Consider the following 23,146-nt stretch of genomic DNA (forward strand, 5'->3'; position numbering starts at 1 on the left):
GTTCATCTAATATGGATATATATAAACAGAGCTGGTGTTTAATATGCTCATACCTGCTTATGAAAGTGCGTAAAAAAGTATTTTATTTCTGATTTAAATTTATGGAGAGGAAATTATATTTTTGCTCCCGATTGAAAATGAAGAGTTATTTTCTGCTTGATGACAGCGCTGGTTATAATTCAATTGAAACTAAAGGCGGAATGATAAAGAAGTCATCTCTCTTTTAACTTCTGGGACGGGTCTCCGACTCTCCGGTCCTTTCACGGGAGAAATCCAACACGCAACCACAGACTTTTCCTCCCTTTCTGCTCGATGTGTAAATGTGATCTAATAATAGCAGGCTATGTATAGACCGTAATAATCAGTTAAGTAAATTAGGGCCTTTATCTAATTTTGCCAGTAAACCATGAGAGGAGAGAACTGGCCTCCAGGACGCACTTCGACAAACTTTCTGCTCCAAGTCAGAAAATGTTATGTTTTACGCATCAGGGTAAAAAAAATCCACTCAACTTCTCAGAATGACAGCGGAGAGGGGAAAGGAGACCCTGACTCTGTGCTGTGGACATGTGAATTTTTGCAAGGATACTTACGTGTTATGTCTCTCTGGGACAGGTGCTGCGGGTTACCCTGCTTGCGTCGGGACATCGCCCTGGCATTTACACTAGCATTGCCCGGAGAGCGGCGCTGGAAGGGTCGGCTCTCCTCCTCCTGCTGCTCGTGTATACCGGCCACAAACTGGCCCCAAAAACCGTCTGCTCGCTGGCCACTCCAAACTGACCACTCTGCACTGGCCCCAAATGTGGCCCTTTGAATTGACCCCTGCGCGATGGATCTCCCTCCAGCGAGCAGCGGCTCCTGCGCTCTGCGGTGACCGGCCGTCGCGCAGCGCTGGGCGGCCGTGTAGTCGGTCGGAGTTCAGTGCCAAAGTGGTGGCGCGCCTTCCTTCTGGTGGTGAGGGAGGGGGTAGTCCGGCTCTACCTTCCGCCGCGTTCACACCATCTGTCAGAAAAGAGCGGAAAAAGGACGGAGTGTGTTGGAGTGGAGTGGAGGAGAGACGCGGCAAGACGCGGGAGGTCGGCGGTCACCTCCTGATGGACAGTCACTATCTGTGTCCACTCTCCGGCCACCCTGGACACAGCGCGTCCCTGTCCGGAGAAAGCAGGTGAAATGACGCAAATTCACGTCTAAAAGTGTGTAAAATAGGAATCCAATTTCCTTCTCGGTACTTCTCTGGGTGTCGCTAAGTGGTGGGCACTTCTTCTGCTGCACTGGCAGCGCCAGCTAGGCGGGCGGGTTAGACTTTAACTCTTTAAGTCAAAGCCCAGTGCTGGTTTGAGGACAGACTGACACCCTCTTTTCTCTTTGTGCTAGCTGCAGTGTCCCGCATCCCCGGGCTGTGTGCGGCTCTGTGCGGCTCTGTGCGGCTCTCTGGCTTCTACAATGGGAGAAAACTCAAGTTCAAGTGCGGACGTGACGTTCAGTCTGTGGTGAGAAGGGAGAGTGGAGACTGAAGAGCACTGGGGGCGACTAGTGGTGGCTTTCACACACACACGAACACACACACACACACACACACACACACACACACTGCTCTCACACCCTCGCACACACTCGGGCGAGTGGCGCGCACGGCAGCAGTGGCCAGAGCCGCTCAAGTCATCTCCTCCGGTGTCCCATCACTATTAGAATGGCATTTATTTCTGTTAAACTGTGACCTGAGGGGCTTCCGTACCTCATCCACAGGATGCTGGACACTTTGCACGAGCCTGCATTCACATTTTAAAATGCATGCAGGCTTGAAGTGTGCAATTATGCGCCGATCATTACACACTTTCCCCTTTTGCTGGATAGCGTTCATAAAATTATCTGATTATTAAATATTGTTTAAACTCAACATTTAATTAATATCTGACCCTTTTAACCACTTAGTTCAATGTGCGTGCACACACCTTCACCCAATACAATCTTTAATAATTAACTTACTCGTGTTGTTATTGAAATGCATGAAACATAAATATTCATACATTATTTTATTATTTTGATTGACCAAATGATCAGATCCACATTTTTTTTCACAAGTTTACTTTATAGCCAACTGATGTATGCTGATCATTCATATAGCTGGCGGTGTTATCATACGACATATTCTCACTGATGCGTCGTGGTGGCCTAGATATGCGAACCAATTTATGGATCACATACACACATTCCACCCATATTCCTTCATATACAAATCATTGAACAATAGGGAGCTTGCAGTTTATGAATAGACACGGTTTGTTTTATCTTATTTATTTGTTTAAGTGGTATCAAAAAAATAATTAACAATTTAGGTTTTAATAGGTCAGCTTTGTGACCTTATGGTGACCTCAGGGAGAGTGGAAGGTGATACAAATGAATTAGGATGAACAGTTATTACTAGATTTGTCATCAAGAGGGTTTCAAAATTAAATGAGAATTAAAACAGAGCACAATAGAAAACTTTGCTACATATCAACACCATCAACTGAAGGTGCTGAAGCTATAGTGTACTGGTTGGCACAGTGCGTGTGCGTGTGTGTGCGTGTGCGTGTGTGTGTGTGTGTGTGTGTGTGTGCGCATGCTTTTACAGTAAGCGTGCATGTGTTAGTTGGTGGATGCGTGCTGATGATGGATAACAGGTTTGATGGCAGAAAGCATGCTGGCTGCTTCTGCAGCTGCACACACTGTTGAAAAGAGAGGCAGATACAGTGATGTTCCTCCTCACACGTCCCTTTGGGAGGGGAGAAGGAGAGTCGAAAAAATAAAATTTGGTGACTTATAGGGAGAGTGTGTGTATGTACGTGTGCAGACAGAAAGTGGGTGAGAGTGAATGTCTAAGTTGCATTAGCTGAACAGTGGCATCTCTATGATGAAACTCCACCTAGCTCAGAGTTAGATTAGAGGAACATCAGAGTTTTTTTAAAGCAGAGGTGTGAACTAGTGGCCAGTCAGCCTTGACTAGAAACTGCTGCCAGCCCCTTCATCCCTACAGCGCAGCATCTGAGCAGGATTAGCTGCTATCACATTCCAAAAACACTCCTTGTTTTTGTTTTTTTTTCCTTCTTCATCTGCATGTCTGCGTCTCAACTTTGTCGCTCCATCTCTATCCACAACCCCATGGCTTACAGAAGAAAGGGGGGGGGGGGGGGGGGTACAGGCCTCAGGGTTTTTTTTTTTATCCCACTCTACCTCGCATCTAGACAAGCCTCTAGTTTGTTCCTGGGCCAGGTGTTGTCAGAGCGGCAGATCATCCGCAGAGAACGCTTTTCCCCATCCCTCATTCGCCCGGCTTTGTGTTTGGACTTCTCGCTGCTTTTCCTGCATCGCCTCGAGTATTGCCCGCTTCTCTCCTCCGTCCTTCTTCTTCTCTCTTTCTTTCTATATATCTTCACGGGGGCTCATCTCCCAATAAGCCAAAAGCCTCTCCTTATTTCAGCAGTATACTGTAGGAGGACATAAATAGATTTCCCATGCTCATTTACAAGAAAAAGGAGAGGATGGCAGGTTCGTCCAAATGTCTTTGTCGCACGCACAACAGAACACCCACTTTCATTTGGGAGCGATACATGCAGCACTTTGTCACAATAACAGCCGACAGAGAGCATTATGTTGAAATGTAAATCATTGTCATTTTTAAGGCGCAACTCAGTGCCAGTGTTTGTTTGTTTTTTCATGAAGATATGGGATTAAAGCTGCTTTGAGCGGCTTGGTGGACGGACGAAGGGAGAGAAAAAGAACCTGTCTTCATTGTCGCTCATATTCAATCCACACGCACATTCAGGATTGCCTCGAAACACTCATGTTCAGGATCGCACTGTTTCTGGTTGGATTCCTGCTTATGTTGCAACTTGTAAATCATTTCTTATTGCAGCTTTAATGTTTTTAAGATGTTATGTTGCCTTTTTGGACCATTTTCATATCATCGCAGGCTCCTAAATCCTCACTGTCATGGAATCATGAGTGCATTCTGTGCCAAGTGACACTCCAGGCCAACATCACTACCCGGATGTGCTCCTTGTCCTTGCAACCTGATTGGCTCATTAGTCAGATGGGCGACAGGTGCATCATTCCCACTTTCTTATTGGACATTTTTTTCGAAGGCGATTTCTCACTTAAAGGCCATCAGTGTGAGTTATGGCGGATGGCTCCCGGCATCCTGCTTTTGCCCTTCCTTCATTTGCATATATATATGCGGCTGTTTGTTTTTATGTTAATGCTAAATAAGCCTTTTTTTCTCCCCCCTCCTATCTCACATCGCCTCGGTTGGGCGGTTAAGTTTTAATTAGAGGGACGTGGAGGTGTCCTTTAGAGTTTTAAGATCACTTTCCCAACAACTGTTCACCACTAAACTGCTAATATTGATGTTTATGTGTTCAGATGCATTCTGGGAGATAAAGCCGGGTGTGGGGAGGAACAAATCTGCACATTGAGTTCTCTACTTTAAAGAAAAGCTATGATGGGAAAGCTACATTTAGTCTATTTTTACGCAGAGCGAAGGCCAGGTTGTCAGCTAGTAAACTAGTATTCTGGAGAGAGATGCATCTGATGGATACGCTTTTAATCGAGCTGCTTTTATCTGAAAAATGTAGCAAATCCCATATACTGATGAAGTATGTAAAATGCAGTTGGTATCTCCTGAAAATGAAGCAAGTATTTGTTTTTTTTGTTTTTTTTGTCAAATCATGAAGAACATTTGCTGAGGTAAAAAGGTTAGTTAATAGCACCTCAGGCTCCATTTAGTTTCTCTTTCAGGGCTTTTGATCATATCAAATGATGTTCATCAGCAGGTGGAGTTTTGTTTCTGAGCACTTCAAAGCTTTTCTTATCAAAGCTCATTTTTGACCTTGAAAACAAGATTTAGTAGCAAATGAAGATCATGAGATAGGGTGGAAAGCTCCGGAATGGACCTTATGGTAAACGAAGATTTTTGCCCCAAGTCAAAGTATGTTTCAAACAGAATTACATGTGAAATGTATTCAAACGTTAAATACTGCAGTGTTTATCTGTTGTTTTAAGATGCATCCAAGTTAAAGAAAGCTTTACCAGGTCCTGTTTATCAATGAGCAGCTGACAAGTCCTCTTTAACAGCAACCATCAAGCCTTAATGTCAGCATAATCCATTAAAAGGGTGATTTTCTTTTTTTATCCAGTCATCAGTAATGAAAACCAGATTAGAAAGGCAGGTGTTGATGTGATGAGCTCTGCGCTCGCTCCCAGTTGAGTATGATGACCCTCTGTACTCAGACCTGCAATGCAACACCACCCTCTATTGGTTAGCCACTGCCACATGCAAATAACAAGCCCCTCAGTTTCACCGGGAGTGAGCTCCAGTGTGTGTGTGTGTGTGTGTGTGTGCCTCTTTTCATTATGTGTGTGTGTGTATGCAGAGTAGTGGATTAGCAGACTTTTCTATTCTGGGTGTCCAAGCCTGTTTGAAAGTGTTACAGAGGATTGATCACTCCCAGTGTCTGCTCTGCTGTGTGTTCTGGGTATCTGCACATACTGTTGCATGCTGAAGCCTACAGGGTGATTTCAGCACTTTACAGATCTGCTATATGCTTCTCTTTGGGGCTTGCAATGGTTTATTAAAAATGGTATTCAGTGAGGCTCATTATTACAGGTTCTAAATGAAGTGTTAAGTGAATAAAACGCTGCTGTGATAGTCTCTGCATGGGTTGAAGAGCGAGCGTTTGAGGGCTAGCGGAGAAATGCAGAAGCCCTTAAGCACAATTATGGATATCAAAGTTGAAATTATTCCTTTTAAAGGGGAAATGCTAATCATAGATTTATTTAGAGCAAGTTAGCAGTAGCACTGAGCTCTCATTACCAACACACACACTCTCACACACAAACATGTGTGCACTCTCACTTCAAGACCTTTTACTCTCTCACACTCTCTCTTTTCCTTCCTCCTCTCTTTTCAAAGAGATTTATTTTCAGAATAATTAATTCCACCGCAATTAGAGCAGTGGTTAATATATATGTTGGTCATTATTCAGGGCCTAATAAGGCAGAGAGTGGAAACAAGAAAAGAGGATGCGTTCTCAACTCAAAGTGTAACGTCCTAATTAGCTTTGCCTTCAATTAGAGCCTGTAGATGAGCAGACCAGCCCTGTAATACCTTCATGTTAGTTTTTATGTACTGAGAGAAACCAGGAGCCACACTCACACAATGGTTTTAGCCTGTAAGGCTGTAAAAAAGTGTTTTGAGACTTAAATTGTGAGAAATAAAGACCAGTGAAACAGTTCATGAGTTTGTTCTTAAGACATAAAATCTAAAAACATTTGTATAAGCAAGGTAGGCAAACTTGAATTTTGAATATTTTGCAATCTTCATAAGCCAAACCAGTTTGTCTTACTGCCATGTATTTGCAACGTGATCTCACTGAAATATGTGAAATGACCACGACCTCTTAACATTGCATTACGTGTTCAATTTAACATATTACACAATTGAGGTTTAAGCAACAAAACCACTTGAGTTGGGTTGTTACATAACTTCTTACAGAGCATGTCATTTAATACAAGTCAACATGGACTTTTCATACGGGAGACAAACACCAGCCTCCTGGGTGAAAGTCCCTAATTCGACTTTTCTCCGTATGCAGACTAAAACCTGTCTGTTGAAGCTGTGCATTCATAATTTGAACACCTCCTTATAAGCTGTGAAGAGGTCGTGGTCATCTCACATGTTTTTATGAGATCAGGATCTTTGCAGTGAAAAAGTGAGTCATAGAATATATCTAAGTTGAGACTTCTTATTTTCATTTTCCATTACTAGACTACATACAAAACAAATTCAGTGGAAATTTGATAAAAAGCAAACAGAACATTATGTTTGGGAAGTCAAAACAGGAGGAATAGTAAAGATAAAAAGCAATACAGGTCAAAGACACCATTACAACTACGAACTCAGCATGTCTGATTATAGAGCCTAAAAACACAATTTACCAAACGATGGGAAATAAGGCTCAACGTCCTCAAGTCTAAAAAGACCGAGAGTTGTTCAAAAACATTGATAACCAAACCAGAGCTAATAGGAGAGTGAGTATAGGACTTACATTCATCAGGTGGAAAGACGGACGCCTCCAGGTGAACGCTAATGTTGCTCTGCGTCTGCCGGCTGTGTATATTAGCAACGGTTTGCTAGCACATTAGCTAAAGCAACTTTATAAAGGTGTAATATATCAGTAGTGTTTTTTCAGGATTAATTATTGCATTTCAAAGCTCTACAGCGTAAAAAGCCACCACAAGTCATTTTCATATTACTCACGTCATAAACTTAACAAACCAAGTTTAACACATTGCGATTTGAGATTTAGTTGTGAACAGTAAAACAAAGCAGGAGAAACACAACAAAAAAAGAAAAGAAGCAAATTGTCCAGGTGAGATGTTAAAAACCTGCCAAGGCTTAAAGGAGGAATCTCACCTCAGTAGACATCTTCAGCATTAAGTACAAAAGTCTTATCATCAACAAAAAGTCAACAAACATGAAAACATAAAATCGAAAAGCTCAAATGTAAGAGTGTGTGTGTGTGTGTGTGTGTGTATGTGTGTGTGTGTGTGTGTGTGTGTGTGTGTGTGTCCTTATATCTAATAGAGAATGTACAGAGCCCAGTGCAAAACATAGGAGGTGTAACTGGAAAATTGGCTGGAAAAATATGTTCCATGGCATCGCAAGCAAAGTAGGCTGATACAAAATGTTATGAATGAAGGTATAAGTTTGATATGTATTTATGCTATAAATTGATACGATATTGAGCTGATTTAAGAGAGGGGCTGAGTGTTCAGAACTGCCACTAAATGTGGCAGTTTTGCAAAACCTTTTTTGTACAATATAAAGCTAACGGAGGTGAGTGGTCTGGCTCCCCAAATGATATTGCAGTATATGAGGTAAGGATAAATCAAGCTACAATAAAGAGTTAAGAAACACTTTTGATTAACCAAACTTTGAATTTTGCCAAGGATGCCACTACATTTAGATATTGTATGACTCTTCCAGCTGAGAGAATCATCAGTTAGGACTCCAAAGAAACTAGTTAATGAGACTTGATTATTGGGTTATTTCCAACAGAGAGACAGGAGTTTGATTTACAGTATTTTTTGTCTTTTGATATAAACATGATCAAATTAGATTTTTTTGACATTGAGAGATAATTTGTTTGTTGGAACCATTTGAGAATTCCTCCTAAATCAGAGTAAGCGTCGGCCATAAGTACAGAGAAATTAGTATGAGATAGAAATAAATTGGTATCGGCAAAAAGTATTGGTATCAAGGAGGATGATGCTGCAGCCAGGTCAGTGATATAACAACATTATATACCCTAATACAACAATTATAAAGCAACTCCAGAAGCTAAAAACATACTGCACATTAGTATGTTTCTGACACTAACAGCAGAAATGTGAAGATTGAATTGGAAGCTACATCAGACACATAGAAGTCCACCCCTTCAAAACACACAGCTAGAACACTGAGGAGCCCTGTGATAGGCAGCGCTGTGTTGCTGCAGGCTAAACCAGATCTGAAGTAGGTTGTCCACCCGGACCAGTTTATGAGCCCGAAGACGACCGGCCACCGGCCACCAGACCAAACACAATTGTTGTGTCAAAGAAAAATGGCAGCCAAGTATAACTAAATCAGGTTAGCTTGGCAGCCGGACGGCAGGCCTACTTCCATCAGAGTCCCTGGAGGAATGGGGAGAGTGAGCAAACAAACGAGTGAGGGAATGCACGGCCCAGAACACACACACAAACACACATGCAAACGTTGGCATCTGAAAGAGGAACCCAGCGCTGCCAAGCTCTGTATTCCCCACAATTAGCTCCTTCCTCAGACGCTCATCCTAAACCCAGAGGTGGTGAGCCAAGTCCACGCTTTTGTTTTAAAGAAGCTCTCATGTTCTTTTTCTGTTCCATTGCTGACATGACTTTTGGCTGTCTCACCCCACACTTTCTCCTTTTGAGGAAAAAAAAAAAACACTAACACACTGACTATTCAAGGCCACATCACACACACAAGTCTCCTCCCATTTTCTGAGAGAGGAGGCTTAATGAGGTTGATTGATGAAAGGTGATAGCAGGATATGATTTGGCTGTCAAAGTGTTATTGCAGGCTATGAACAGGCACAAACTCAATATGTAAACTCATGCAAGCTTGTTGTTTTGAGTCAGTAGATCACGTTGGAACAAAAAAGAAGCACAATCTCACAAAGTTGACAGATTTTCAGGAGATAACTGAAATGAAATACCCTGCAGAATATATTTAGGTGAGGACAGCAGCACAGTTGGAACCCTTGCACCTGCACTGCAAGATTTTGGGTTCAATTTTGTAAAATAATGCACAACGTAACGGCATTAATTTGTCAGTAATTGAGCAAAGCACGTAGTTTAGCACTCACCAGTGAGATGAAGTCAAGGTGAGGCACACAGCCATGAATAAGAGCTGAAGTGATCAATGCTGAAAAAAGGATATGTCAAAATGTTGGAAAACACACTCTCACACACACACACACACACACACACACACACACACACAGACAGACATTCACTGGTTCAGCTGTTATCAGGCTGAACCGCGACTGACTCCTGAGCCAAGCCCATCCATCAATGCTCCCGCTCTTTCTGTCTCTCTCTCTCTCCCCCTTTTCTCTCCCTCTCAATTTTCAATGCAACTTGCTTTATTGGCATTAGTGTAACAAAAGCAAGATTACCAGAGTGTCAAGTAATAATGACATTAAAAAGAAAAAGGTACAATTCATAAAATCAAGAAAACTTCCTCTCTCTCTGTCTCTTAGTGCATACTGGGAGTGACGGAGGATTTGATCATTTTCTTTCACTTGGACAAACTGACATGCCGGCATGCGAGTAGGTTGTTCAGCAGGGGAGTGGTGGGTGAAACGGTTGGCTATGATAGAGTGTAATGTTTTTGTTTAGTGAAGAAAAAGTGAATCAGCTCCAGGAAAACGGAGTAGTGATCATAATGATTCCCTTCAGCTGTCTCCTCACCTCAAACATGTCATGACGTTTGGAGGACAAGTGTACATGATCTTAAAATGAGAGCAGAGGAGCTTAATCTAGTCTTTAAAGGAATTATATTTACAACATTCACAACATTAATATAGATGCAAGCAGTGGAAACGGCTTATAGTGATCATGGTTAAAGAGATCAACCATATACATGGATCAAAAGCTTATGGCAAGCCAACTATGGAGCGTTACTGGAGAAGATAAAGTCCTCTCATCACTAAGTGATAAATTGAAATGATCCAAATTAATGTTTGGCCCAGACTGCTTTTTCTATTCCAATATTTGCTGATAACATTTAAAGGTCTTGACAAATTGACATCAAGATTTGCGTGTCAAAATACACTTTAACTACCAAAGTAAAAAGCGGGCCTCAATTTGCCCAACGTCAGAAGCATGGAGGTATAGCAGCAAATAATAGGGAAACTCGGGAGGTGAGTAGAGAGCAAATTTCATGCCCCAGTATTTCTCTAATGAATGGATTAAATTAACAATGAACACTTGGTTAGTTATAAGAAAACAACTAACCCTTTTTAATTATGTATCCAGAGCATTCAAAATAGCAGCTATTCTAGAATTCATAGCTCGCAAAATAGACCGTGGCTTCAGATAAAGGGCAAACTGTTGTGGACGAGTGAAACTTTGAAATCATATGAACATCTTGAGAAATCATTTGTCGATGGATGTCTTTAGATTTCGTTAAACGTGACACTATGTACAGACACACGCAGACTGGGAGCAGATATTTAAACTACGATCTAGAAAGGATCTTTATGATGCCGATGGAGGGAGATATAAAAAGGAACCTGATAGCCCACTTATACAAAAGGCTGCAAGAGAGCACCAGGGAAACAAAACAGAACTAGGATTAGAAATGAATATTAGTATCACTGATGAAATGGGAAGTGGGGAACAAAACATGCCCTGATGGTCACAAGCTAACAATCAGCCCTACCTGGAGAGAGTTTGAATGACAAACAATGAGAATATTTAAGACTCCTCTTATGTTAGCGAGATACAGCAACACTGCAGAAGCTGTAGAGAATGTGGAACGATTGGCGACCATAACCAAATTGTATCAATATTGGAGACACATTGAGGTGGAGAGCCAGCAAATCTAAAGATCTGCTTCCTGAGCCAGCCGTCTAGTGACACACCACAGCCCATAGACACCAACAACCAATCACATTTAGCTGTTGAAGATGATTACAGTGATAGGGAGGAAGCCACATGTCCAGCAAAGGAGGGAAAGGTTAAAAGCATATATTGATGGAAGGTATAACAGTCAAAATCCAATTAAAGGACTGATGTTGGAAATAATAGTTACCAAGACTGATTAAAGAAACAACTTCTCCATCATCTCAGTAGAGGGGAGGAGTCTGACTGCTGCGTTCTGTAATGCCATGCATGTAAGTAGAGCCATGTATGCAGATGTGGCTGTGATCGTGTATAAGCACATGTGTATTTCCCCTGAACTCATTCACCCTTAACATTTCTTTGTTTCCAGAGGACATATAAAAATGTTTTTGGTTAAACAAATGGGTGAATGTGCTGGAAGCAGAGCCACTGAGGAAGACAGTAGCTGTGCAATGAGATAATAAGCTAATGGGAACAAATATTTACAATACATGTAGTGTATTTATGAATAATAATGAAATTATAAAATAGCTATAACTTTGTGATTCTGTCTAGGCCAGCAGAGAAGGCCTTGCTGGTCCTGACGGCCCACCACTGTTAGAATGATACACATAGAGATGAGATTACACAGAACTCAGAGGTGGAGACTAGGAGAAAGCCAACAAGAACATGATCACTTGGAAAATCTGCTGAGTCAGCAGGATACGCAGAAAGATCTTGCTTAAAGCCACACATTGGACAAAAAAACAACAATAGAGTTAGTGTTTGATAATGAAGAGGACATGGTGATGGATGATGGTGTTCAAAATGATCAGTCAAAAGAAGAAATACAGAATTAAGCTTCAAAATGTAAAAGAAGGGAAAAAAATGGTATCAGAGGAAAATACAACAAAGGGGAGTGAGAGTGAACTGACTGCAAACAGATGTAGATGTAGAAAGTGGTAATTCCTTCACCAGAGCTTTGTCATCCACAAAGACTAGACAATGCAGCTCTAGAGAGAAACCATCAGGAACCACATGCTTCTGAAATCCATTGAGATTTATGTGACGCTTAGGCCTCTTCATCCAACTCAGCATCAATACACCTGGACTCACTCCAAAGAAAAGCCATTCTCTTTGGCCTTCTGGGCAAGAGGTTCATTCTGTTCAACGTTGTTCAATACATCCAGTTGGATTAGTTCCAGACTGTGAGTTAGTGATGTTAGTGATGTTTGGGACGTGTCCTCCGTACTTATATTCTGCTGTTTACGTTTGACTTAGTTTATGGGTTAGTTTTAAGCCCAGTTGTTGTAAGTTTTCCTAAACCTAGTGTTTTAGTTTGAATTCACTACTTTTACTGCGACCGTAGTGGAGCGTCATAGAGTGAAAGGAGACGCCAAGGGTCACGACAAAGCGTTGGTATGTGACGAGTTGGAATGAAAATGTGATGCGGAGAGCAGCTATCAGAGCTCTCTCTCAATTCAAATCAATTCAAATAAGCTTTATTGGCATGAATGTTCAGGTTACATTATTTCTGAAGCTAAATGACGTATTATTGAACAATTACATTTCACACAAGAAAACAAATGAGTTAATCACAAGATTACAAATACATTTTACAGATACACAGAACACAATCAGAAACATTGACTCCAGAGTTTGTAGCACCTCTTATCTATGGCAACATATTTTGCAGCTAATATTTTTCTCCCCACATACATATGGCCGTTTCTGAAGATTGGGGAGACGGATAAACTCAGCACATATATTATTTATATTTAGAAAACTTTTCTTTAATCCTCATATTTCCCACAGTACAGTAAGAAGTGAGAAATATGATATTATTATATCATATATGTTATTCTCCCTCTCTCGGTGTGGGTTAACTGTCCTCCGCTGCCCTCTTCTGGTCACTCTGTCCTCATGTGGAACACAGCAGGCTCCTCACTACTCTGCTCCTGCACTTCCTCATGTTGGCTTTCCTCTTCTTCATGTGTCCTATAGTGCCACAGGCTTTGGTGTCACTTTGTGATGGTTAGTGATCATAATGATACTTTTGTGCTGATGCTACGTGCTCTCTATTTCTGATTATGTCCTGTTATTGTGATATATTTATATTAATATTCAATAAAATATTATTTTTGTTGCATTGGTAATCTGTAGTCATCCTGTTTTTATACTGAGTTTCATTTCATACTTTCATACTGATACTATTTTTGTATATTCTACATTTTAATATTTGTTCACATATTCTTATATAATGCCTTTGTTATTTGAGTGGAGTAGTCTTGTCACAATCACTTTGTATTGCCCAGTTGGACCTGTCTGGTGTGTCTATTCTCTCTCTGTTCTTCTGTAAAGTGCACAAACACACGAACACCAAGGAGGTCTACGTTGTGGTGGGTTCGGTTCTCCTCCATTGTCAGGTGTCACATGCATCGCAGGCCTGACCATACAATCTCCAGAGGGGGATCTGACTTCCTAAACCCGTCTTCAGCACTTTCTTCCACATTCAATACAAAACAAAGTAATAACAAAAGAAACATAGTTTCATAGCAATGCATTAAACACAATGTGAAAGCCATGTTTAGTGTGAAAGGTGTTTCTGGGTAGTGATGAATCGACAGAGAATCTGCAGCTCCTCTCAGCATTACAGAGCTTTATAGTGAGTTTCAGCTCGTTGTTCATCTGTGCGGCTCTCACCGCTCTCACAGCGTCGTTTCCAGCCACAGCACGAGCCACGGCTCTGACAAACCCACTCTACACTACCTGCTCAGCTGCAGACACTGTTAGAGACTAGCTGGTTAACAGAGTGGAGCATTTAGCAGCGAGAGAGACAAAAACAGAGACAATAGAGAGTGGATCTTGGACTTATATTCATCAGGTGGACACAAAAAAACATTTTGAATGATTGATCATGTTGCTCTGTACCTGCTGGTTCTGAAAATAAGCAACTGTTCATCATATCAACTTCAAAGGTGATGATATGAGAAATGTGTGTTCACTACTTGTTTCTGCTGCAATTATAGCAGGATATGTAAAAAAAGACTCTGCTTGGAGTAATAATCTGTGTCTAATATTGATTTTCCTCGAAAAAGTTCAATTACCTTGTTCTTAAAGTTGCGGCTGCTCTTTCGTTGAAAAACACCCACAATCTGATTGAGCAAATGTTTTTCATTGCAAAAGTTAACAGCTGGACTCAAGTTGTTTCCTACTAGTTCAAGTCAAGTGTCTGTGACTTGGAGGTGCAACGTGTAAGTGTAGTTGTGATGTCACCAAATCCTGCAGCTATACATCAGCTACATCCAGGTGTTCAAAATCAAATGAAAGGTGAGCTTCAGCAGGTGAATGCCAAAGACAAACCCTGCACAGACATCAGTGAAGCTCAAACATCACAGTGGAGTTAAAATAAGCAATCCACATTTTGGACTCTAAGGAGGCTGAAGCCCATCCCAGCATGCATTGAGCCGATACACCCAGGACAGACCACCTCACTATCACAGTGCCCAAGAGGATAATATGAATGCCAATATGTTAATTATTACAGTGATGAAATCAGAGTATATAACCAAGTGAAATGGGGGAGAAGAGGAGGAGAAGGGAAAATAAGTTGAAGAAAGAAGGAGACAATCATTTATAATGAATGTGAAGGCGTCACAGCTCTGCAAGTCTTCTGATCTAAGAGCTTAGACAGTCAGGTATATAAGGAAGGAACGTAATGTCCTCTATTATTTCATAGTGGACACTTTCTTTTTCATCACCCCTTACTTTCTCCTCCATCCTTCCGTCTTCTTTCCATCTCTTCATTCTTCTCCACTCTTAGATATTTGGCCTGACAGTCGGGCTACTGGGCAGGAGAGCCCACTGTGCCAAAAGCCATCATGTCACACACACTCTGTCCACCTGAGCAGCCAGGGCCACAACCACAGTAATCATGGACGTGGTCAGAGGAAGCACACACACACACACACACACACACACACACACACAGGGAGCCGGGCGGCAGGTCTGGAGGATTCTGGGTCAGGGCTGGGAGGTCTGATGAAGATAAGGTGGGACACAGACACTGGGCCTCTTCACCGCTCACTGGTCAGCATACCGCGGTGCCTGTATGTGTGTGTGTGTGTGTGTGTGAGGGGATCAGGTCTGATCTGAGCTGATTTTGTCGTCTCAATGCCCTCTCAGCAGCATCTCCTGACAGGCCATCACACCATAACCAGGAGAAGGACAAGAGAGGATGTGGGGGGTAGAAAGTAGCAGGTTGAAGGAAAGGGAAGTCACTCTGTGCATCTCTATGGTCTGGTAATAAACTGTCAATGATGTTCAGAAGAGATGCAATTTCTTCTGGCATGAGACTCCATTTTTTGGAAAGGTACCCTGAGTCCAGCCCCCGCTATTGATTCTTCTTCTTTTCTTTGCTAATAGTTTGAGCTTCATGAGGGATGATCATTTTGCATGCATATTAAAAATGGTGTTTTTTATGATGATTGGGCAGGTTAACGCTCCTGGTTTAAGGGATAGTTGGGGGGCTTTGAAGTATCCATAGACCGTGTATTACCTACAGTAGAAGGCCGTCAGACAGCCCTTTCCGACAGGGAGCTGAACAGAAAGTTAAACTGATTTTTGCTCTCTGTAAAGCCACAGCTCTTTATTGACAAAAACATAACTTTATTTAAAACTAAGCTAAAAGTGCTTCACAAAGAAAAAGAGCAATGCAACACATTCAAGCAGGGCAGATAGAAAATACAAATACAGTAGAGAAATAGCTCAAATATATAAGTGAAAGTAAATAAAATGAAAATTAAATTGAGAATCAGTAACAATATATACATATATATATATATATATACCTATATATATATATACCTATATATATATATATATATATATATATATATATATATATATATATATATATATATATATATATATATATACATATATATATATATATATATATATACACATATATATATATGCTGCGTATTTACTTGTGTATAATTGTGTGTTTTTAAAAACCCAGCAGCAGGAGATCCCAAACAGTTAAGAGCTTTCAAAAAAAAAGTCAAAGAACCTTACAATGTCTTTGAAATATGTTGTGAGCCAGCAGAGTGTAGCTAAAACTGGGGTGATATCTTAAAAGTGTAGCAGCACAGTTCTTTATATCTTGACTGTTTGGGAGACTGGTAACAAATCTATTTGAAACTAAAGCATAGTTTTTTCAGCATCTTTATAGTGATGGCCTTACTTTGACAATGTTTCTTAGGTGATGAAAAGCTGTTTTAGTCACATTCTTTAGATTCTTTAGTTACTTCTGATTTAATGTCGGGAGCCATTCTTTTAGCTTGAGGGCCAAGAGTATTTCAGTGTTATCTTTGTTTAATTTCATCCAATCTTTATCTGCTGCCATCCCAGTAGTCACAACTAACAGGGCATTGTCAAAGTATACCTAACGGCATCATATATTTAACAAGATACACAAATAAAAAGCCATGTTTTACCTTGGACATCTATGGCCTGTAGATTCATGTTGGAGCAAACAATAGATCCATGTTGTTGTACACGATAGTCATAGTCTGTTATGCTTGCTTGCTTGCCAATTTCATGGCATTGAAACAAACAACTACTCAGATAAATATATGTTATGAACCAGTGGCATGGTGTAGTTTTGGTGTCCATTTTGGCATGAAAGTGCTGCACATCACAGTGTGTTTTATTCTATACTCTTCTATTTCTCTGAGAGCAGTCAGAGCAGGTACAGCACTTGCAAACTTTTATTCAAATGTGGGGTTTTTTGGATGATAACCTCCTTATTTCCTCCCACTTTAAATAAATCCTTAAACTAACTGAAACAAAGGTTTTCAATAATTCATAGTCCAATCTTGACATGTAGTTACTTTACTTGGATGTCTTACGTTTAGAGCTGCATTCAGGACGTGGTTCATCAAGCATAGAATAAAAAATGAAGACCGGGAAACGTCCAAAGTAAAAAATCATTTTACAAAATCTGTGCTGTAAAATAATACAGTCATTTTTACCTTTCTGTCTGTGTCTGGCTTCAACACATTATTGAGGGAGCTTGTACTTCAAACAAAGCCAGGCTGTTTCCCCTTGCTTCCAGCCTGTATGCTAAGATAACCCAGAGAAATGAGATTGATATCAATTTAAACTTTTGGAAAGAAAGCAAATTTCCAAAAATGTTGATCTGTTCCTTTAAATGGAAATTGGCCCATTCGATCCCTTTAGACTATACAGTTGATCCATATGACTTTAATGAACAGAAATGTGAAATGTGTACCAGATTGCTTTCGTCTCAGTACCTCCTGTGACACCTGCTGTCTGGTGTGGGGTGTTTTTATATTTTTCAACCTTTTAGTACGAGTGTTTGCGTTTTGGTTTTGTCTGCCTGGTCGTCTCACTTTCCCCTTCCTCTCCGTCTATATCTGCACACCTGGCAATCATCTGGAATCAGGCCACCAGGCAATAGCAGCCAAGCTCTGCGGGACATTATGGACGGCCTTCGTGAGCTCTCGGGGAATGTGTCCAGGATTCAGGGCCAGCTAAACTTGCCTGCTAGTTTTAAACCTAGCCCACCGACGGCTGTTTCTCCTCCCACACCTAGACGTTGCAATGGAAATCTGGGATTATGTTGATCTCTTTTACTTCAATGTGAACTTGTTTTTTACCAGTCCTATTCTACCAATGGTGCAAGGATAGCTTTTCTCATTGGTCTTCTCCAGGTAAATATCCTGGCTTGGGCGACAGCATTGTGGGAGAAGCAGTCCTTGTTAACCACGTCATACTCTCCCTTCAACTCGGAGATGCGTAAAGGTGTTTGATAATGCTTCTAGAGACTTTATTCTCTCCGCCAGGTTCCGCACAGCGTTGATGAATATGCCATTGAGTTCTGTACATTGTCTGCAGAGCGTGGATGCAATGAGACAGTGCTAACACTTCCAGAGAGCCACTGGTGTCAGAGACTCCACCTGAAGCCAAGCCGATGCAAATGGACCACTTTCGGCTCGGCTCGGAGGAAAGCTGACACTGCTTCACTAGTGATAGCTGTTTGTACTGTGGCCAGCCGGGGCATTTCCTTGTCTCCTGTCCTCGTCAGCAGTTAAATGAGCAAGCTCGTCAGAAGAGGGGAGGATTCCAATGAGCCACGCAGCCTACCCATTGGCTCTTCGGCCTCGGACCCAGCTGCATGTAACACTCACCTGTAAAGTTCAGTCAACTGAAGCAGTTGGAGCCGATGACATTTTTTTGGGATGCTGTTGTTGTTGAGCGGGTAGGTCCTTCGACTGTAAGCCTTGATTAGATTAGAAGCCAATGCCCTGTATAGCCGGCTCCAAGCCAAGGTTATTTCCAAGACCGCTCCTTATGTCAGGAAACATTCTGGGCCATCCAAGGCTCATTAAACATGGCTCAAGACGCTAGTCTATTTGCTTAACATTACCTGACTAGCCTAGCAGATAGTTTGTTTGCCTTTCTGCAGTTTTTTTATTAATTATTGCTCCTGGGGATGTGTGTATTTGTGTAAATGTTAGTTAGTTGGTTGCCTTGCATGTTAGCCCCTGTCATCAGTGCATGAATGGGTGTGAATGACATGTAGTGCTCAAGCACTTTGAGAGGTCAGAAGACTAGAAAGGCACTATACAAGTACCATTACTATATATCTATATGTACAAAGACTACATGACAAGGAGGAGTGCTCCAGCACAGCAGATCCATCAAGCAGACAGTCAACGCCTGCCACATGTAAAACAAGGACACCACCTTTGTGTGAATGTGTGTGGTTGTGTGTATGTGTGCATGTGTGAATGACTCAGATGTCCTCCAGTGCAGACACAATTTGTTAAGGGTATTAGCGATCAAGTAAGTGATTGATCTACATGTCAGGTGACTAAGTGGTGCTTCTGTCCACACCTCAGGTCAATTAAGAAATGTGTCTGCGTGTGTGTGTGTGTGTTTGAGTGAGAGAGGGAAAGAGAGAGGTGATTAAGGAGAAGAAAGATTGAGAAGGAAAGCCATGACAATTAAAAAGGAGAAAGAGAAGGATGTGTTTCTCACTCACTCAGCTTGTCAAAAGCTGACCCTTGGTCAGCGGCCCTATACGTTTCATCTATGACACTTTATGTACCCCTCTAGTGTCACTTTTGTTGACAGGACTCTATGAGTAAAACTCTCCTCCGATCACGAGCACACATTCGTCCACTGACAATTTGCATAAGCGTAGCTGGCCAGTTAGGACGTGCCTACCCAAATACGCGCGGGCCCTGCCCGCATCCTTTTTCTCGTCAGCGAACGGCAGTATCCCCACTGACTGCTCGCCTCCAATGAGTCTCCTGTTCAAGAACCTTGTCAGTGACCATCATATCCCGGCCTCATCACCTGGACTGATAGTCACAACATCCACTTCGAATGCCTTGACTCAGACCACGCAGAGAGTGGTGTTCGAGCGACAGGCACTGCCCAAAATTAGACACCAGCAGCGGCGGGATCACTTCGACACTTTGATGTGATGCTTCACTGTGATAAAAGCAAGCTGGAGCGCGAGATTGACGCTGTCGAAGTCCCCGCTCCTGCTGCTGACGTTTCACTGCTACCTTCGGTCATCCATGCCGAGACACCTGCTTTGTCTGCAGATGATTATGACGACAATCTCATCGGCATCCGGTACATTGGTTTACTGCAGATATCCACCACATCACTTTGCTGGGACGTCCCGCTAGTTATGACCACTGCGAGGGGGTGTGTTGTGCCACTGTTGCCCATTTACAGCCCGCCATTTATTCAGCAGCTTTTGTCATCAGACACCTGGTAGTGTGTCGAGGCGTCCTGGCAGCAGCCAATGAAGACAAGACTGGTCAGGTGGATTTGCTCAGGGTGCAGGTTCTCACGGACACGACGGCCTCGCAGTCAACCTGCTTACACACTCAGCCGGCTGCTGAGACAGCAGGAAGCCTCTACCCATCGCTGCTGCGTGACAGGGAGCTGCTGGTATATTTTGCAGAGATTTCAACTTTGGTGCGAGTAAAGGAGGCGAGATCCCCTTTTCCTGTTCTCTCCTTTTTGGAGTGTTTGATGGCTAGAAGTCTGTCTCATGACACTGTTTAAGTGTAGGCAACAGTCAATGCTTCCTGCCACCAGGGTTTTGGCGACAGAGCGGTCTTTGGTCACCTTCTCGTAAAGGGGCTCTTACAGGGTGATGCCTACCTCCAGGGCCGGTTGTGCAATCCCTCACTAACTAGGTTGAGCGCATGCCTTTTGCGTTCTCATTGTTTGTCACCACTGTAATATTTGTAGACACTTGTGTTATATGTCCTTTCTTTCCATAGAATAGGTAATGAATTTCACGTGTGTGTAGAACATATTTAGTCTTGCTGAACTGATATTAAACCGCAGTGAAGAAGCACAGAGGGGAGGCAAACAGTACCTCTGCCTCAATGAAGGGGGCGTGCGAGAGCCCACGGGTCGGGTTTATGCTTGTTCTGCCGTTGCTCTTCTTCTACACTTCTCTTCTTCTTATTATTATATTTTGCTTTGAACGCAAAAATGGAATATTCTATATCTAAGCTTAAAACCAAAACCAAAGACCAAATCAACAGCAATTCAACGTCGGCCAGGTAAAGTAACCTTTAATGTGTTTGTTGTTCTCTTTATACATCCGTGGTTGTTACACAGATTTATCTCGCAATTTTAGCGGGTGGTGCACACGCTCCCGGTGGAATCAAGTATGTACCTTACCTATGTGTGTGTAAAGAATGCTGGTATGAAACCAGTTGTCAATGTGCAAGCTGCCATTTGAATGGTGATTTAAGCTACTTGTTGACATTATCATTATCTCTACCTGGATAATTATGTGATTGCTCGCATGTCTGCGTGCATCCTTGAGTAAGTGAGTAAGTGAGTGAGTGAGAGTGCACCTCAGTGTCTGTCGACACTTAATCTCGCATTCTTCTACAGCAAACTGCAAAAAAAGTGGGTGGCCAGTTATGGCTGCATGCATAAGGACCTCTTGTCCTCTCGTAAAACATTCATTCTGTACACATGACATCTATTGCAGTTCTGTCCATCCTGAGAGAGGGATCCCTCCTCAGTTGCTCTCCCTAAGGTTTCTTCCTTTTTTGGGGGGAGGGGTTTTTTTCCTGTACCAATGTGAGGGTCCAGAGGATGTCGTACGTTGCCCTCTGAGGCAAATTTGTGATGTTGGGCTATACAAATAAATTGAATTGAAAAAACAAATTGTATTGCCTTGTTTATACTGCCATTGTGCTTTACGTGCTTACTCATCACTCACTATACTTAACCGGCACTCGGCCGGTAGGGGTCACACGTTATAACACAACTGAGAGCATCTTCTTCCCCCCATCAACTTCTTTGGAACTACAGACACAGCTGACTGCATTTCCGCCACTCAGCCGCTGCTTTTTGGACACAAGCACATTTATTCCATGCCGCACTTTCGCAAGCGTTTTGTCAGGAAAATGTTGAAGCCTAAATAAATGCTTCAAGTCACTGTTACGCCTGTGAGACACGCCTGCACAGAGCCGGTGCAGGTAGACGGGGGTTAGTCAGTAGTGGGCTGTATTCATTCAATCAGCATTGGTTGTTGTAGACACACCTGGCAGAGAACCTGCACCTCCTCCCTGTTCTCCTCGGTGAGAAATGATCCTAGAAAGGGTTAACCCCACCCCACCCCAGCCACATACCACACACACACACACACACCTGCTCCATTCTGACTCCCCTCCTCCTCTTCTTCTCTCCTCCTCCAGTTTGGCTGCCCCCCGACTCTGCTCCCCCCTACACACACACACACATACACCCCACCCATCCTCCATCTCCCCACATCCATTTGCAAATGATATGGCTTGTCTGCATATTGTCAGTTGCAGCCGGCCCGGTCATTCATCACCTGTAGGCGACTCCCAGCGTCCTCCACACTTAATTGTTCCCTCTCTGACCTGGAGAGTAGAGAATGATGTTTCCTCTCCCTGAGAAGGGAAGGAAAGAAAGAAAGAGAGAAAGAAATACCTGGCTATTACATTTAAATCAGATGGATAGGGCAACAATGCTGGTCTCTTTTCTCTTTCCATTTCTGTGATTCCCTCTTTTTTTTCTATCCATCTTTTTTGTGTTTCTAGGTCAGATTACAAGCAGAGAGAAGAAGGAAAGGAAAGGACAACGAAAGGATACAAGTCGAAGAGAGGAGGAAAGACATGAAATCCAGTTTCATGACTCATAAAAGCCTGAGAGCCGGTGTGTGTGGGGGGATGGGGGGGCATTTAGGTAGACCACATGCATACACACACACATATACACTCACAGGATTTATGCTCCCTTATCAGCATACCATTTGCATCTGGGTTGAGCATGTGTGTCCATTTGTCTTTCTTCTCTCCATCTTCAAATGTGATCAAAATCAAATTAGCAAGTGAGTCGTTTCCTTAAATATCAGTATTTTGGCGGTGACACTTTACAGTCTTTGCACAAGCTTATATGCATAATGCCACTAAAATTCTAAAAGAAAATTGAAATATTTTCTAAACTTAATCAACAACCCAAGATGAAATCCCTTTCAAGGAGTCTGCTGAGCTTACTGTGACCTCTGACCCTACACATCCACTCTGCTGCCATGCTCCCTGTGCATTACGCAGCATCCATTATACATGCAGCAGTTCCACTGTTGCAAAATACTGGTTGCAGTCAGCTAAAGGGTGATTAAAAATGAAATGGTGCTTGTGGAGGCGGAAGAGCAGATTCCGCCTGGATTTTGGTGCTAGGACGCAGCGCTGCAGTGTATGTTCATGAGTGTTATTGAACTACTGTACCAGCCTTCGAAATCCACCAGGAGGCTGCCCCTCACCTCTTGAAAGGGCTGGTTTCAATTAGGATTTAGGTGTAAGATTTAGATTAGAATTGCAAAAAAGGTTTCAGCAAATACAGGATTAGGGTTGGGGGTTTAGGACTAAATGATATC

At 42.4% G+C, this 23,146-nt stretch overlaps 1 protein-coding gene across 1 annotated transcript in view; it reads right to left on the minus strand.

The window, feature by feature from the left end:
• The window catches only part of bcl11ba (BCL11 transcription factor B a), a 41,422-nt gene extending 40,004 nt beyond the window's left edge, over positions 1-1,418 (minus strand). The window contains exon 1 of the mRNA XM_079174432.1: positions 591-1,418. Within this exon, the coding sequence (XP_079030558.1) occupies positions 591-645 (55 nt within the window). The 5' untranslated portion in view covers positions 646-1,418. The remainder of the gene's footprint in view (positions 1-590) is intronic.
• Positions 1,419-23,146: the final 21,728 nt, after the last annotated feature.

The sequence above is a fragment of the Pholis gunnellus genome (assembly GCF_910591455.1).
Source record: "Pholis gunnellus genome assembly, chromosome: 15".
Classification (NCBI taxonomy): Eukaryota; Metazoa; Chordata; class Actinopteri; order Perciformes; family Pholidae; genus Pholis; species Pholis gunnellus.